General features: G+C 40.2%; 1 protein-coding gene across 4 annotated transcripts in view; it reads right to left on the bottom strand.

Moving 5' to 3' along the window:
• AFAP1 (actin filament associated protein 1) overlaps nt 1-16770 on the bottom strand; it is a 183784-nt gene that overhangs the window by 84884 nt on the left and 82130 nt on the right. For 2 of the 4 annotated variants that reach the window (XM_030563808.1, XM_030563811.1), the window contains exons 2-3: nt 12858-12986; nt 6540-6637 (exon numbers count right to left, since the gene is read on the bottom strand). In XM_030563808.1, the coding sequence (XP_030419668.1) occupies nt 6540-6637; nt 12858-12984 (225 nt within the window). In that variant the 5' untranslated portion in view covers nt 12985-12986. Of the gene's footprint in view, nt 1-6539; nt 6638-12857; nt 12987-15009; nt 15088-16770 lie in introns of those variants that run through there. The other 2 variants (XM_030563809.1, XM_030563810.1) reach the window with 2 other exon arrangements.

The following is a 16770-nucleotide window of genomic DNA, read 5'->3' as shown; positions in this document are numbered from 1 at the left end:
AGTGGAAATGACTGCTTTAAGGAAGGCCAATTTCATGGTTAGATGGAGAAATGAGCAGGAAGCCAAGGGCTCAAGTGGTGAATTCGTAAGTGCCGACAGCACTACTTGAAATCCTAACTAGGAGTTGGTGCTGACACAGAAGGGAAGGTTCTGAATAAGGACTTTCAGAAATCTCATGATTATAAGGTGTCTGAACATCGAGAAGCTATCAATAGACTGTATGAAGCCACGCTTAGAGGCAACTATGGTGGAGCCTTGAGAAGGGTTCTACATGTATGCAGGCAGCCATGAGGCCTAGAAGAACTAGGCAGGAACAGGTTATCACCTGGGCTTATTTGGAGTCGGTCAATGACATTCCTTATCGCAAGGAACCTATCTTGAGGTAAATTGGCTTTGGCGGTTGTCCACTCCAGCTTTGCTCCACCAAATTCTATAACCTGTGTTGGGATTAAAGTGGACTTTTCTAAGTTTATCAAAGTCCTAAGGATTGTAGGAATCTTAAGAGGGAGTGTGCCAATGACAGGACTTCCAGGACCTAACTGGGGATTAGGTCCTGCTTTGAGAGCAGGGGGTTGGATTAGATGACCTCCTGAGGTCCCTTCCAACCCTATGATTCTATGAATGACCTGTAAGCAGCCAGTTGTTGAGGTAAGAGAGCCAGCCTTGATGATGAAGGTGTGCTGCTCCATGGCAAGCACCTTCGTGAACACTCCTGGGGCCATCGAGTAAACCGAAAGGAAGGACTCTGTACTGGGAATGTTCTAGGCTCACTGTAAAGCACAGAAATGTCCTGTGGGCTAGGTGGATGTCTATAAGAAAAAAGGTATCTTTCAAACTGAAAGCTTCAAACCAACCATCTTTGTTGAGGAAGGGGATTATTGAGACCAGAGTTGTCATCCTGAATCTTGAACAATGTATGAAGATATTTAATTATCTGAAATCTAAAATGGGCAACCATCTGTCCTGTTGTTGGGAAATGAGAAAATATCTCAAATAGAAACCCTTCCCCTAGGACACTATGGCTCCTAGTCAAAGAAGGAAGTCCAATGAGAGGGGATCCCTGAAGAGGGATTGGAAATGGGAATTGGAAGAAGAGATTGACAGGAATTCTGTTGTGTAGCCCATGGAGTTAATCTCCAGGACCCATCTATCCACAGAGATACATTGAAACATTGGGAAGAGGCAGAACAGGCATTTACTGAAGGGAGTAGGGGTGTCTGATTGATAGAGTGTTCTGTCTGTTATGGTGACCCATATAGCATTTTGTGGTAGTTGGTAACTCCACTGATGAAAAAAGGACTGAGAAGTGGGACTCTGCCTATTAGGAAGTGCTTAAGAGCATTTCCTCTGGGGGGGCCAGGGCATAAATCCCACGGAATGGAAGATAGCTGGGGAATCCTTAAGTGTGTGCAACAATTTGTTCACTTTTTCATTGAACCTTTTCCCTTGAAGGGGAGGCCTGGACTTACTTTGGAAACCCTATGAAGTGATGCCAAGGAGCCTGCCTCATGATTGGAGTGGGAGGCAGGGTCAGCTGCATTGTCCAGTAATGCTTGAAGAGATGACTGGGCTATGAGTTTCCCTTCATCCAGGAGAGTTTGGAACTGAGGTCTTAGCTCCTCAGGAAGCTTGTTAACTAACTCAGAAAGTTTGGAGAAATTAATAAAATCATATTTTGAAATCAAGCCTGGTAATTTGCTATCTTGGATTGTATATTGACACAAGAGGAACTCTCTCCCCCCAGCAAAGGTGCAGATTTTTAGCGTCCTTATCAGAGACGGTAGCCTGCTGCACTCAGTAATGGCCTGCACCATTCAGTACTGGGTGGGAAAAGAGATGTTCCATCCCTTGAGCTGGAATAAAGTAAACTTTCTCTTTTGGAAGCTGGGTTGCAGGTGGCTGGGATGTGCCTGTCTTTGCCAGTTCCAGAATGGCCTGTTGATGAGAAGTGCCACTCTGGTAGGGCCTGTAGTCTGGAGAATGGCCAGAAGCTTATGAGTAGGGTCCTGAACTTCCTCCGGAGGAATCTGTAAAGACCCTGCCTTTCTGAGAAGTTCCTGAAATTCTTTAAAATCATCCGGCAGTGTTGGTGAAGCCAGCTCCACTGCCTCATCAGGGAATGAGGAGGGAAGAACTACTGGTGGATTGGGCAATTTGTTCTTCCTCCTTATAAAGGTTCCTGAGGGGCTTAAGGTTCTTCCCCAGGAGGTGAATGCTCCCATCTCCTAGAGCAGAGGTCGGCAACCTTTGGCATGTGGCTCGCCAGGTAAGCATGGAGGCAGGCACCCACAGCTGCAACCAATAGTGGAAACAAGGCCCGCTATAAAAGGGAGAGTGCAGAGAAGGAAATGGGAGGCAGAAAGGCCTGGGATAGCAAGGTGGCAACAGCCCTGCACCAGGCTGACTTTGCAAAAACAGCCAAGAGACTGAAAGAGACTACAAGCCCAAAAAGAGAAGGGCTGACAGGCTTAATTGAAGGTGAGGTCCAAGAACTGACCTGATTGAGCGCAAACTAAGGAGGGCCAGTCAGGAAAAGCTGAGACCCTCGAGAGAGCACCCCAAAAGGCAGTGACAGAGGCTAACCTCTTAAAGTATTTAGCTGGGGATCTCCCAGGTTTTTTGAGGGTGTTTTCTCTTACTCTCATCACGCCCATGTCTATCAGAGTCTTTAGCCTTAGGCTCCAATGAAAGCACCAAATCTGAATAGGACACTAACAGGCGGATCTCGCCAACGTAGATGGTGGTCAGAGTTCCTTGCACTGGGCTGTGGTCACACAGAGAGCTCCATCAGATGATTCCTAGAGCAAAACTTGTGAGAATGTCATGTACAAATAGGGAACGAATTATAAATCTCACATTTAGATGGGATATGCAACTCCCCAAGGCAATAGAGACAAGAGATGTGGAGGTCACTAACCAGGAAAACCTGGGCACTGGCCACATGGGGTTGAAAGATGGGGATCTTGGGCATAAAATAGATGTGCCAAACAGTGCCTGGGAGAAACCCCCTAAACCCCAGAATGAATGAACTAGCTAACTAAGAACAGCAACTATGTGCAAAAAACCCCTGGAAGATGCAGGTGCAGACACTGTCGGATTTCCATTTCAGACAGAAAATGGTGGAAGAAATTATGCTACCCCCTTGTAAAGTTATTCTTCAGCTCAGCTTCTGCCTTGCTGGCCCACAAAAATGGTCACTAGTGCCAATGGAGCCAAATAGACAGGTTAAAAAAGGGAGATGTTGTGCTGACAAAGCTGAGGGTATGTCTACATTTGAGCTGGGAGGCATGATTCCCAGCTCGTGTAAATGTACTTGCGCTAGCTCTGCTCAAGCTATCCCCTAAAAATAGCAGTGCAGAGTGGGCGGCCATTCAGGCTAGCTGCCCTGAATACAGTCCCACGGGTGAGGAAGGAGCTGGATGGTGTTGTGAACATATTGCATTATTAGAGGACCTGCCAATGATAGGGTCAGTTCTGTTTCAGGGGTTTAAAGACCAGATCCAGAGCCCACTGAAGTCGATAGGAATCTTTCTATTGACTTCAATGGGCTTTACATCAAGCCTTTGGTGGGTTAGTATAAAAGTGCTTCTGGAGACTCGGGCTCAGATCTTAACCTTATGTCTCAAGAGCATCAAAGAGCATCAGCCTCTGGCAGCATCAGCAACAGTCGAAAGAACTGAGAAGAGGAGCTGGGAGAATCCATCACCATCACTCTAGAAAAAACCAGAGTGCTCTGAGCCTTCACTTAGTGAAAGAGCTCAAGAGAGGCAGGCAGAATCTGACTTGGGTAGCACTGCCACGGACTCAGGAGAGAGGTGAGCAAGACTACTCATAGGTCAGAGAGGGGAAGAAATCTTTAAGCTCCTCTTTACCATGTTAAAGAGGTGGAAGAAAGCAAAGTAATAAAAACATACCAGTAAAATAACAGTGTAATGGGGAAATGTTTGTTTGAGAAAATAAACAGCCAAAGTTGTTTGCCGTGCGCAATGTGTTTGCAAAGCTCTATCTTCTACCTTCTTTCATCAAATCACTTTGATCTGTTTGAAACATGGGAGCTTCAGTTAGGATGCCGTGCGGTCATGGGACAGCACTGGAGGTGGTCCCTCCCACCACTCTTTCCCTCTTCCCCCCAGCCAAGCACGCTAGGAAGTACTCCAGTGGTTGGATCAGTAGTGGAAGAGCTAATTTAAGAAAAGACCAGGCATACAAAACACTATAATTTTGCAATATTCCTCAATCCTTAATTGAAGACCTCTGATTCCACAGACTGACTGGGCACTCACAAGCATCCCTTTCTTGTTGCAATGGGAATCAGTTCTGTTTAGAACTTTCAGTCATAGGCCCACTGGCTCTAACTGGCTCAATTTCAAAGTCAGTTTTCACAATATCTTCCAGCAATAATTTTGTTACTTCAGAATTCAAAAGAATTTAAGTGCTGCAGAAACTGTCGACATATTGGACCCTACTTATAGTTCACCCCCATACAGCTTTCTTAGTTTTAACTATATTTATACATTGGTGTAAGGGAGACGAGAATCAGGCAAATTTCTTTTGAACCAACAGAAGAACTTAGTTTGGTGGCAGTTTCTGCAGTCAATTTACTGAATGGAGCCTAATCAAATACTAGAAAATAAAGAACTACCATATATATTCGTTCATTAGCCCGTTCGTTTATAAGCCAACCCCCCAAAACGGATAGGTAAAAATAGCAAAAATTGTGTGACCCTTTCATAAGTCGACCTTGTATTTCAGGGGTTGGAAAACTTTGGCTCCCGGCCTGTCAGGGTAAGCCACTGGCGAGTTGGGACATTTTGTTTACTTGGAGTGTCTGCAGGCATGGAGCCCCTCAGCTCCCTGTGGCTGCAATTCACTTTTCCCAGCCAATGGGAGCTGTGGGAAGTGGCGCAGGCCGAGGGATGTGCTGGCCGCCGCTTCCTGCCGCCCCCATTGGCCTGGCGCAGCAAACCGCGGCCAGTGGCAGCCACGATTGGCTGAACCTGTGGACGCGGCAGGTAAACAAACTGGCCCAGCCCGCCAGGGTGCTTACCTTGGCAGGCTGCATGCCACAAGTTGCCGATCCCTGTATTAGATATTCAATTCAATGATTCCACAGAGTTTAAGATCATCAAATTTTGGTGTAGACCCATTTATAAGCTGACCTCCGCTCTTTGATGCGTCACTTTTCCACCAAAAATATTTGGCTTATGAACGAGTATATACGGTAAGTTGGTTTGATTTTATAGAATTAGCTTGTGAAGGCTAAATCTTCAAAAATTTGCAGGCATGTGCGTATATTTTTTTTGCGATTTTCTTATATCTCAATAATTTCCACTGGATTTTATGTTCTGCACTTCTTGTATGTTTATTATCAAACACTATAACCATGGAGTAGATTCTCCAGATTCCAATGCATATTAACGTGCACTTTGGCATTCACTCAAATCTATTGCGTAATAATGCTCTATAGTTATCTGTAAAGAATCTTAGCATATATTTTTGCTGAGTATTGTCAGATTTTATATATGAATCAGTTATATGGATATCACTAGCATAAATATTCCTGGTTTATGAACATCCACAGTTATATTAGATAGGATTTTTTAAAATTTTGTTTCAAGACATAAGTCAAAACACCAACAGTGGTTAGGAAGAAACTATTCCTATGATCAGGTTATTACAAAACTGCCCACTACGGGGATTCCTGCACCTTCCTCTGAAGCATTTAATACTATCCGCTGTCTCAAGATGAATAATGGAGAATAATGGCACACTGGTCTGATGCATTACATCACTGGATGTAACTGTAAACAAAAATGTCAATCTAGTAATTTAAAAAGATTAAAAAAACATGCTAGGGTCATCCAGTCCATCTCTCATATCTTGGGAATACTGAATTCTGCATTGCAAGCTAAACACAGATACTTTTATAAAACTACATCTCCTTAGTGGGGACTCATCTAATACCTTTCTGTAGGAAGCTGATCAGGAATAAGTAAGAAGCAGTACAATGTATCAATAATTAATCCTTGCTAATATCAGGACTAAAGTTGTTGTCAAAACAGTGCAAAGCAATTATTTGCAGATTCACTGCTAGGAACCTACTTCCATTATTTTCTTCTAAGCTATTGTCAAGTCAATAATAAATAATGACTAAAACTTGTTTATAATTAAGTCACTTTTCAGCAAAACAGCTGCTTCAAGCTGGACAATTTTCAATGTAGATCTCAGTCCAGTTCTCATATTTTCTATAAACATAGCTGGAAACGTAAAATTTTACTCTTTCAGAGAATTTTCTGCTCTAGAAAGTTAATTACATTGGACAGCATTAAAGTCCTTTCTTCCCCAGTAAGCCAGTTTGATTTTTCAGATTCTGGGCCTATATTTTGTTAATTATATATTGCAGAAAGAAAAGTATCATCATGTTGAGCTATCCCGAGGAAAACAAGAGTAGCTTTCTTTTAATTTGTGTTAATGGTTATCACAACAATAGTAAGTAAATATTTTCTAAGGGCTGAATGTACAGTTAAATTAACACATACCAGCCATTGCTGAGGTATCTCTGGTAGAGGCATCTGAGGTGGGGCAGGCAAACTATTGGAAACTTCTTGTTTCTGTAGATGTTCTTTTATTTCAAAACCTGCAGGAAAAAAATGGATGACATATAAGACAGTAAACCAAAGTATTAAGCTGGGACGCTGCTCCACTATATCTATTTACTATTCACACAATCTGTTAGTTCTCCATTTCAAAGAACTTCTGAAACATTTTTACCTTCACGTTTGTTTTTAGCATCCAAAAATTTACCAACAAAGGTTGCATTCATCCACCTTCATAAATGGCAGAGTAGAGACCAACACAAGCTCCCAGAACGTGGACGTCTAGGGCAAAACTTTCCCTCTTGGCCTCATGCCCATTCCCCAGATCATAAGCGACTTCCAAAGCCACACCGATGAATGTCTTAGTGACTTAAAACACAACTTAATAGAATCAATGCTCTAATTTAAGCTTCTAATTAAACAAAACAAACTCAAGCTCACCCACCTAACTGTATCTGAGAAAGCCAGTCTAGTCTGCTGAATACAAGATACAGAAAACTATTAAGGAAATAGTTCTAGATTAGTGTGAAAAAAATCAGAATTTAAGGGACCTAAATCAGTGGTTCTCAACCAGGGATACATCAACTCATCTAGATATTTGCCTAGTTTTACAATATGCTACATAAAAACACTAACAAAGTCAGTACAAACTAAAATTTCATATGACTTGTTTACACTGCTCTATATATTACACACTGAAATGTAAGTACAACATGTATATTCCAATCAATTTATTTTATAACCATATGGTAAAAATGAGAAAGTAAGCAATTTTTCAGTAGTAGTGTGCTGTGACACTTCTGTATTTTTATGTCTGATTTTGTAAGCAAGTAGTTTTTAAGTGTGGTGAAACTTGGGGGTATTCAAGACAAATCAGACTCCTGAAAAGGGTACAGTAGTCTGGAAAGGTTGAGAGCCACTGATCTAAATAGCCAGAGTTTGAACAATTTACTAGACACCTAATAGCTAAAGGGTCTCTGCTGTTCACAAGAGAAATATATAGAAAATGTGGATGTGAACAAAAATGATTAGGGGCTAGAGCACATGACTTATGAGGAGAGGCTGAGGGAACTGGGACTGTTTAGTCTGCAGAAGAGAAGACTGAGGGGGGATTTGATAGCAGCCTTCAACTACCTGTAGGGGGGTTCCAAAGAGGATGGGTCTAGACTGTTCTCAATGGTACCAGATGACAGAACAAGAAGCAATGGTCTCAAGTTGCAGTGGGGGAGGTTTAGTTTGGATATGAGGAAAAACTTTTTCACTAGGAGAGTGGTAAAACAATGGAATGCGTTACCTAGGGAGGTGGCGGAATCTCCTTCCTTAGAGGTTTTTAAGGTCAGGCTTGACAAAGCCCTGGCTGGGATGATTTAGTTGTGGATTGGTCCTGCTTTGAGCAGGGGGTTGGACTAGATGAGCTCCAGAGGCCCCTTCTAACTGTGATATTCTACGATTCTATGTGCCAATGGAGAAGAGGGTGCCCTCAGCAATCATTTACTAAGCTAGAAAGTGTCAACAAAATTAACTATTTGAACAGAGTTACACAAAAGTTCTGTCCTCCAAATATTTTCTTCTTTTGCATAAACTTGCAATTTTTGTTATGAGAAACAATGGTTTCCAAAAGGTCTAACAACAACAGAGTTTCATTAGTGCAACTGCCTCTTGAGAAGAGAACTTAGAAGTGGAAGGGAGGTTAAGGGTAAAAGCTGTGTCCTCCTACCAGCCACTCCTGCCTGTCAGTCATGAAGTAAGAAGAACAATTCAGTAAACTAATTTGAATCCCAGTCACACTCTCTTAATAGGAATGTAGTATAGTTTATCAAAAAAATCACCTTGGGAGACTAGGAGGTCATTTCTTCAACATTCTGGCATAAATTCAATCAATGGAGCTGCATCCTGCTTACCCCAGGGCTGAATTTAGCTCTTAGTGTTTTGTTTAGCTTTTACTTGCATATTTGAACATCTTTGTCTGAAGCCATACAACTCCCAAAAGTGTAATCAATGATTAAATGCTTCTTGTCATAACACAATAGTCCTAGTAGGTGTGAAGTAATAGATGGAAAAAACAATGCTGATAAAACAGACTATGACTCGGGGCCAGAGATAATTCCTTCTTCCTGAAAATCAAGTTTAGAGATATTTCTTAAAAAACATTCAATTTTTTTTTAAAAGGTCATAACTTTCAGTGTGCCTCTTCATGTCGGACAAATCCATCTTTAGAATTTTACCCACTTGCTTTTTTTTTGCTTTCTTTTGCTGTCTTTGATTGATCATTAGAGTTTTCTGGGACAAAAAATCAAAATTAATTCTGCTGAATATATAAATACATTTTTTTCTCACATTCTTATTACTTCGTTTGCTAACAGCCAAAGCTGTATGTGTTAAATAAGGACTTGCCTCAATAGTCCATCCTGCATTTCCTTTACAATGTTTGACAGCTTTAAAAACCTGAAAGATTATAAATTCTGGAAATGAACAGTTAAAGGATGCAGCCAATTCCCTCTTACATAGAATCCTCAATTACCATTCCCAGGACCCTTAATTTTGCTCACTGTTTTCTTCCATGATGGGAATATGCCGTTGGGTATATACCAGGGATTGGCAATCTTTGCCATGTGGCCCGCCAGGATAAGCACCCTGGCGAGCTGGCTTGTTTCTTTACCTGCCACGTCCGCAGGTTCAGCTGATCACAGCTCCCATTGGCCACAGTTTGCAGCTCCAGGCCAATGGGGGCTGCGGGAAGTGGTGCGGGCTGAGGGATGTGCCACCCACATTTGCTTGGAATGGTGAACCGCAGCTAGTGGGAGCCACGATCGGCCGAACCTGCGGAAGAAACAAGCGTGGCAAAGGTTGCCGATCCCTGGTATATACAACTGTATAGCTGTGTGGTGAAGATTCTGAAATCAGTATAGTCCCAGGGCACTCTATACCACAGTTTCATAAATTCTCTCATAGTGTTGTGTGGGTGGAGTAAAAGGCTATTTTAAATGACCAGAAATAATACGATCACTCAGTTTGGTTATATGATATTATATGTTTATGTATTCTCTTATTGTATCAAGGGAGTACTTAATGTTATATCACATAACAGACATCAAAAGAAACTTGCTTTACTTTATAAAGGCACTCAATATTCAATAAAGATTAGTTTAGTCTTTTTCACAAATGATATTTAATATAAGCATTATAAATTCTAGATAACAAACTTTCCCTCATATCATATGATCTTCATTATAAACCTGAATGTCAAATACTAATAATATTTTCAACTACAGATTGATTCACTTGAATTTATTGTGTGTGTGTGTGTGTGTGAGTGTGAGAGAGAGACAGAGAGTTCATATAAGCTCTCTTTGGTGATGATCCAGGGTGCTGTTTTCAGTCAGTTAAGGTAAGTTAGGACTTCATTTTGTCATATCTATCACATGGGCCCTGTTCGTGTAAAGCTTTTTGCCCACCATTGAACACCACAACCATAGACAATGTTCTGTACTTTTAAATCATAGCCAGAAAGCTGGTCCTATGGACTGAATCAATCTCATTCACTGGTTCAATTACCAGTATGGAATGTATGGAATGGTGGGTCTACGTTCAAAACCTTTGATTTTAATGGCACTTTGAAAAACAACATAGAGATGAGTGTGACAATCACACTTTGTATTCAGATGTTTTCTTACCACTGAGTATCTTAACAGGAATGTTAAGATCTCAAGATCTAGTGTATGCATTTGGGAGTGTTTTGCAGTGAACAAGTTTGTACAGTAGAGATAGGAGATTAACTGGGTATAGTCATATCATCTTAAAAGTTTCTTCTAATCAGTTCTTCCAATTTTGTAGTTTCTCAAATAGTAACATCATCTAGACACTTTTAACTTGTAAAGTACATATAGAAAACTGGAAAATAGGTAAATTTTATTCAGAAGCATTCAACATTCAGTAGCATGGAAAAATCCACTAATGGTCTATAGTCTTTGATCTTCCTTCTTTTAAAAATATTGTGCCTTTGTGTCGTGGAGGAAAACCTGATAACCTACATATCCAGCAAGTTAGTGAGAAAGGTACCTGATGCCTTTTTTCTATATTTGCAGAGTGATTCCTATGACAAGATGTAGTGCAATTTCCTGTTTGAAGAGAACTATGGTTACATGAACTAGGATGCTTTCAGACTGCATTTGCAACATCCACATGGAGGAGTTACAGAACAGCACTTTGTTGTGCACTGTTATTCACATCCCCATAGTCTGAACTTCGGGCCAATATGGATGAGCCCAAAGTCTTATTTGAGGCACTGTATGGAGGTCTGTATTTCACAGAGACAAAGCAAAGTGTCACCCATGAAGAGAGCAAATTTAAGTTTATTAACATAATTACCTGAATCTCTGGGGAACAAGTCAGCTATTGCAAGTTCAAGAATGAGAGCAAACAAGAGATGGTGACAAAGAACACTCTTGACTTTTGCCATTCCTTAAAGAGAGAGTCCTTCAGAAGCAATTCAACTAAAGGAAGGTATATGGAGAACCACAGATCTGTTTGAGACAGAGATTATAAATTCATTTTTAAAACTGTAGTTCTCCAGTACTACGAAAAGATAGTCCCAAAAAACCTTAACTAACATCTTTTCTGCATCTAATGCTAGAAGGCCATTTTTATTCATTTCCTTAACATGATGAATAATGTTTCACATTAAATATCATACATTGTGGCGTTCCCTGGAATGAAGCCAGGTAGTTGGTTTCCTAAGCATTTTGCTAATACTTTATTGTCCAGACTGGTTAGTTATACTGGCCACTATGATCTACAGTCTTCTGGATTTTTATGTTTTTTCAGGGGTATGGTTATACTGGCTTCCAGACAAGAATTAGGCTATTTTCTTTTTTCAAGGGAGTGACTGCTCATTTGAAGCATTCAAGACACCAGAAGCTTCTGTAAAGATTTATAGACCTTGTGCTGACAGTGTCCAGCACAGGACATCCGACATTTGGAAAGTCCTTTGTAGCATTCCTAATTTCAACTGCTGGTATCTCACTTCAAGTTTGACTTTTTTATTTCAGCTATCTGCACAATATTTTTTGGTTTTCCAAAATTGTATGTTTTAAAAGAGTTCCTGAAAATGGAAACAGTTTTATTTTTTCGTAGCACTTAAAATTTGTCTGTTATCTCTTTTTGATCAGTTGCTTTATTTTTCTTCTTTTCCATTTGCAAGTATAACGATTGGGACAATAGTTGAATGACATATTTTGAAAGCTTAGAAATGTGAATTTTTACCTATATTGTGCAACAACTGTCATATGTAAGTTCCTTTACAGTGAGAAATGAAATGTGTCACACTTTCAGTATATTCAGCAACATAAAAAAGCTCCTGATCAACTTATTACTCTGATTCATGAATACAAGTTTTTACAAATAGCAAAGGGCAAAGTTAAGGTCATGAGGTATTTTAAATAGAATAGGGTGACACGAACGTGGGGAAATTACTGGAGAACACTAACTCTAAAAATTTTTCTCTCCTTCCCCCCCCGCCAAAAAAAAACAAACAAAAAAAACCCCTCCCCAGAGAACAAAATTTCCCTGTGGAGAAAATGCTACGTGACGGAACACAGGGCAGCAGACAGTCAGGCCTGGATGTTGAAACCTGGTGAATGGGAAGGGTCTCAGAGACCAGGCTCCAGCCTGACCATCTACACTGGTATTTTTAGCCCCACAAGCCCAAGTCAGTTAACCCAGTTTCTGAGACTTGCTGCTGCAGATCTTTTCTTGCAGTATAGACGAACCCTGAAATCTCACAGAGACTGGCTTCTTTTGTGGAAGTTAAGGAGTAAGGGGTTTAGAGAGAAAACAGAATTAGCATTGTAATGGTGAGCTACAGAGCAACTGTCAATGCTCCATAATATAACACTATATTCAGTCAATATCACCAATTGCAACTGCACCCACAATTTAAATAAAGTAAGTGCTTAATTCACAGATCAGAAAAACACTGTGGTTGGCAGATTATTTGCAGTACAATAAATTACTTTGCAGCTAGATTGTGTTAACATTCATATGGTGGAAGACACGAGTAGTAAACTTAATTCCAAGCCCTTTGTTACATTTAACAATAAAATGTAACAAAGGAAAGCACTCAGCAAGCTTACACTTATTTTTTGCCTGTTTGCATGTCTTTTTGCTTTGTTTCAATTTGGCTTCTGGGGAAAGAAGAAACACTTTGAGCATAAACTAATTCTTCCCATTCTGCAAGGAACAAAATAAATCTCTGACACTGACCTTTTGATGACTGTATCCTCAGGAGAATGTTAGTTATTACTGCTTTTTTCTCCCTGACAGTGGATGTAAGATATTCATGGTCCAAAAGTTCAAGAAACAGACGCAATTCAACTATTAATTCTTCCATGGCTGGAAAACAAAACAAAAAACAAAACAAAAACAAAAACAAGAATTAACTTTTCTAAACATGTAAACTTGATTTAGACAGGCCAGTGAATTCTCTTATTTAAAGAGATTCCTTGTCAATTTTATTTTAACCTGTACTCTTCCCCTCCCCCAAAACCCACACATACACTAAAGATATGTCTACACTACACAGACTATACAAGCACAGCTGTGTCATCATAGCTATGCCAGCATAACTGCATAGTCTACATGTGGTCCATACTGATGGAAGGGGATTTCCATCAGTGCAGGAGCACAACCTTCATGAGTGCAGTAGCTACACTGACAGAAGCATTCTTCCTTTGACATAGCTGCGTCTTCACTGTCGACCCACCTGCATGTCAACCTAACTTTCAATGTAGACCAGGCCTAAATCTAGCTGAGAACATATTGCATTAATTAGGCAAACTACAAAAACTAGCCACAGTGTCACTCATCCCACCATTAGTCTCTGGTGAACCACCCTGCTCATCCTCCCTTATAAATATCACAACGGAACCTGGCTGGATTTTTTTAAACATTTTTTTCTTTTTAGTGTCATTTAAAATGGAAAAGGTTGTGACAAAAATTTCTAAATGCATTGACATTTTCAAAAATTTTCATTTTGGAATTTTGGGGAAAATCTCCCCCCACCCCTACCCCTTTAAACAGTCTCTCTCTTGTTTCTGGTGGAAAAAAACAACGGATGGGATTAAAAACAAACAAACAAACAAACAGGAATGTCATTTTTTTCCCCTAAAAAAATGTAAAAGAATTTTGTTAAATATGAAAAATGTTATTAAAAAAGAATGAAAAGTCACAGCCCCCACATTTTTCATGAAATATTCCTCCCTCCTTTGTTTTATCAGTTCTAGTTAGAACATGTAAAAATATAAAGTGGATCCAGATACTCAGCCTCCAAACTAAGCAGCTCCATACTCAGAGATGAGGAGGCTCACAAGTCCAAAGGCTCACTGGGAGGTGGTTTTTGCACATAGACCCCATGTAGGTGTCTACACAGATAGCAAGGCCAGTCCCCAGGACCACATCATTTGTCCCTGCTATCTATGCACAGTGCTAGCCTCAAGTGTTGACTATGACATAGTAGGCTAATTCTCCAGGCATCATCATCTTAGGAAAGAACTCTTTTCTGAGGGTGTCTAACAAGCTAGGGACAGGGTGACGCTACAGAGGCTTCTGGAGTTTGCAGGGATGCAGCCATACAAACGCTATGTGATAAATGAGGTAGCAACAGTCAGGGCTGGCTCCAGCTCTTCTGCCACCCCAAGTCGCAAAGCAAAAAATAAAATAAAATAAAATAAATAAATAAAGCAAGCTGATCGGCGGCACGTCGGTGGCAGCTGAATCGTGCCACTTCATTCTTTGGCGGCAATTCGGTGGCGGATCCTTTGCTCCCTCTCTTCCTCTTTGGTGGCAGCTCTAAGACCTTTCCATTGGCCACCCCAAGTATCTGCTTCCTTTGCTGATGCCTTGAGCCAACCCATGTAACAGTAGGAAGAAGTGTTTGGAAAGGCTACATGTTGTGGCCGAGAAAAGTCTCTCTCTTATTATTAGCAAAACCCCAATGTTCTAGTCCACAAACCAAAGAATTGTATATTTCTCAAAAATGAGCAAAGACAAAGATACATGGTCTTAAGGACTACACCTCTACCCCAATATAACATCACCTGATATAACACAAATTCGGATATAATGTGGTAAAGCAGTGCTCTGGGGGGTGGGGCTGTGCGCTCTGGCAGATCAAATCAATATAATGCGGTTTCACCTATAAAGCGGTAAGATTTTTGGGCTCCTGAGGACAGCGTTATATCAAGGTAGAAGTGTATTTGTTTGGCTAACAGATACACAAGGGTATAAGACTTTTGAGAAAAGCATTTTTAATGTGCTGGACTCTGTTTGGATTTAAAACAAAATACATACACAAAAAAATTATCAGTATTCTTTATTTTACCCCTGGAAAGAATGAAGCAGAAATCGATTTCCTTACCTACTTTGCTCCTTCCTTGCCTTCCCTCCCATCATATGCACACGTTTGTTTTCTAACACAGTATTTCCATAAAGCCAGTTCCTACAGTGCAGTAAAATAAGTGACTAATCTCTTCATACGATCACCAATGTGCATATCGCAGCTTGCTGAACAGTGTACACTGGTACTACACTTGCAAATGTTTGAACACTTTATCTTTAGAAATGGCCATCTTTTTTCAGCATAGGCCTTCTCTGAGCTCATTTCTAATTCTATTGTATTAACAGCTTTGAACTGTTTTATTCATTAAATGACATATTTCCATAGTCCATGACTAAATTATTCAATACCAATAATATAACAAAATTCTTAAGATACGACATTTAATGCAAGAGTGAAGTATTACCGTGAAACAACTGTGAGCTGGAAGAGCATTCTGGCTAATAGTCTCTAACTGAGAAATGCCCAGCACCCCGCTCTAGCTGTTCTCACCAGAGCGTCTCCTATACCTTATCTCTAGCACCGCTTCAGTCAGGATTTTTTTTAACTGCAATAATGTTTACTAAGCTCTTGTGTATAATTGTGACCATATGTTTTACAGTATGCTGTGGTCCCATTCCTGCCCTTACTGAATTCAAGTTATACCGTTGACTTCAATGCAAGCAGGATCAGGAGTCTATGACATAGCTGATACACTGCAGATAGACTGAGGGAGAAAACATGTCGGTTCATCTAAGCCCAGAAGCTAAAATAATGGGAAATCCATTCATAATTCTGGCTTGTGAAGCAAGTATATAGAGAAAGAGCTTTATGCAGCCACAAAGCTTTTCTGTTTATTCTCTCCTCAACACACTCAAATCAGTGCTCAGACAAATGGCACTGTTCTGAAACAGCAATGAGCTAGAGGTGCAGACTGTATAATGATACCAAAATGAATCATGAAGAAAAAGTTAAGATTACATTTTTGCAAATTCCCCTTCAGAAAGACACTATTCATCTGCTTAAAGACACTTATCGGCCCCATCCAAGTTTTCTATTGCCTGGCATGTTTTTCTACTTTAGCTGAGTTATACAGCTACGTTCAAGTTAATTGTGCATTCTTTCAAGATGTATATTCCACCGTGGTTTTTAGAAAGTCTCTTAAAAAGGGTAGCAAAAAAAATCTGCCCCAAGCCCCTTCAAAAATCCGCGTATGACAAGAACCTAAAAGGGATGGTTTATTTGGTTCTTGGCAAACTTACTACTTGTTATTAACTTGCTATTATTTTACATGTTTGTTTCAAGACAACTACACCATTTCCAGTTTCATGAGTATTGTGTAGAGTCATCTGCACCTTTGAAAAGTGTATGTAAAATGCTACCAAGTCAGAATGGTAGAAAGTACATTTTTTCCCAACTTAAAATTTCAAAGTTTACAGAGGAAATCTTTAAAGCATTCTTTTAATGTTATATATTTTCTGTATCACGTGACTTTCCAACTGCAGGCTATCCCAGACAGTGCTCCAGGAAACCATAGCTACTCTGCAAGTTTTGCAGTAACATGAAGGTGCTCCAAATGTTGGGATCAGAAATAAGAACTCAGAAGAGGGATCAATGATTGTGTCAAACTTTTAATATTTCAATTAATAATATGACTTTATCAAATTCTGCAGACCCTCACATGACAAATGGTACATTAAAATCCAATCCCTCAGCACCACTGTAAGTACTAAGTAGTATTATCCTCTTTCTAGAGGGAGGATAGCCTTAGTGGCCTGCAACGTGAAGTTATCTAGGTTCTAT

Source organism: Gopherus evgoodei, chromosome 5 (assembly GCF_007399415.2).
Source record: "Gopherus evgoodei ecotype Sinaloan lineage chromosome 5, rGopEvg1_v1.p, whole genome shotgun sequence".
Classification (NCBI taxonomy): Eukaryota; Metazoa; Chordata; order Testudines; family Testudinidae; genus Gopherus; species Gopherus evgoodei.
Note: the sequence above shows the minus strand (reverse complement) of the source record. Positions and strands in the feature narration are given on the sequence as shown.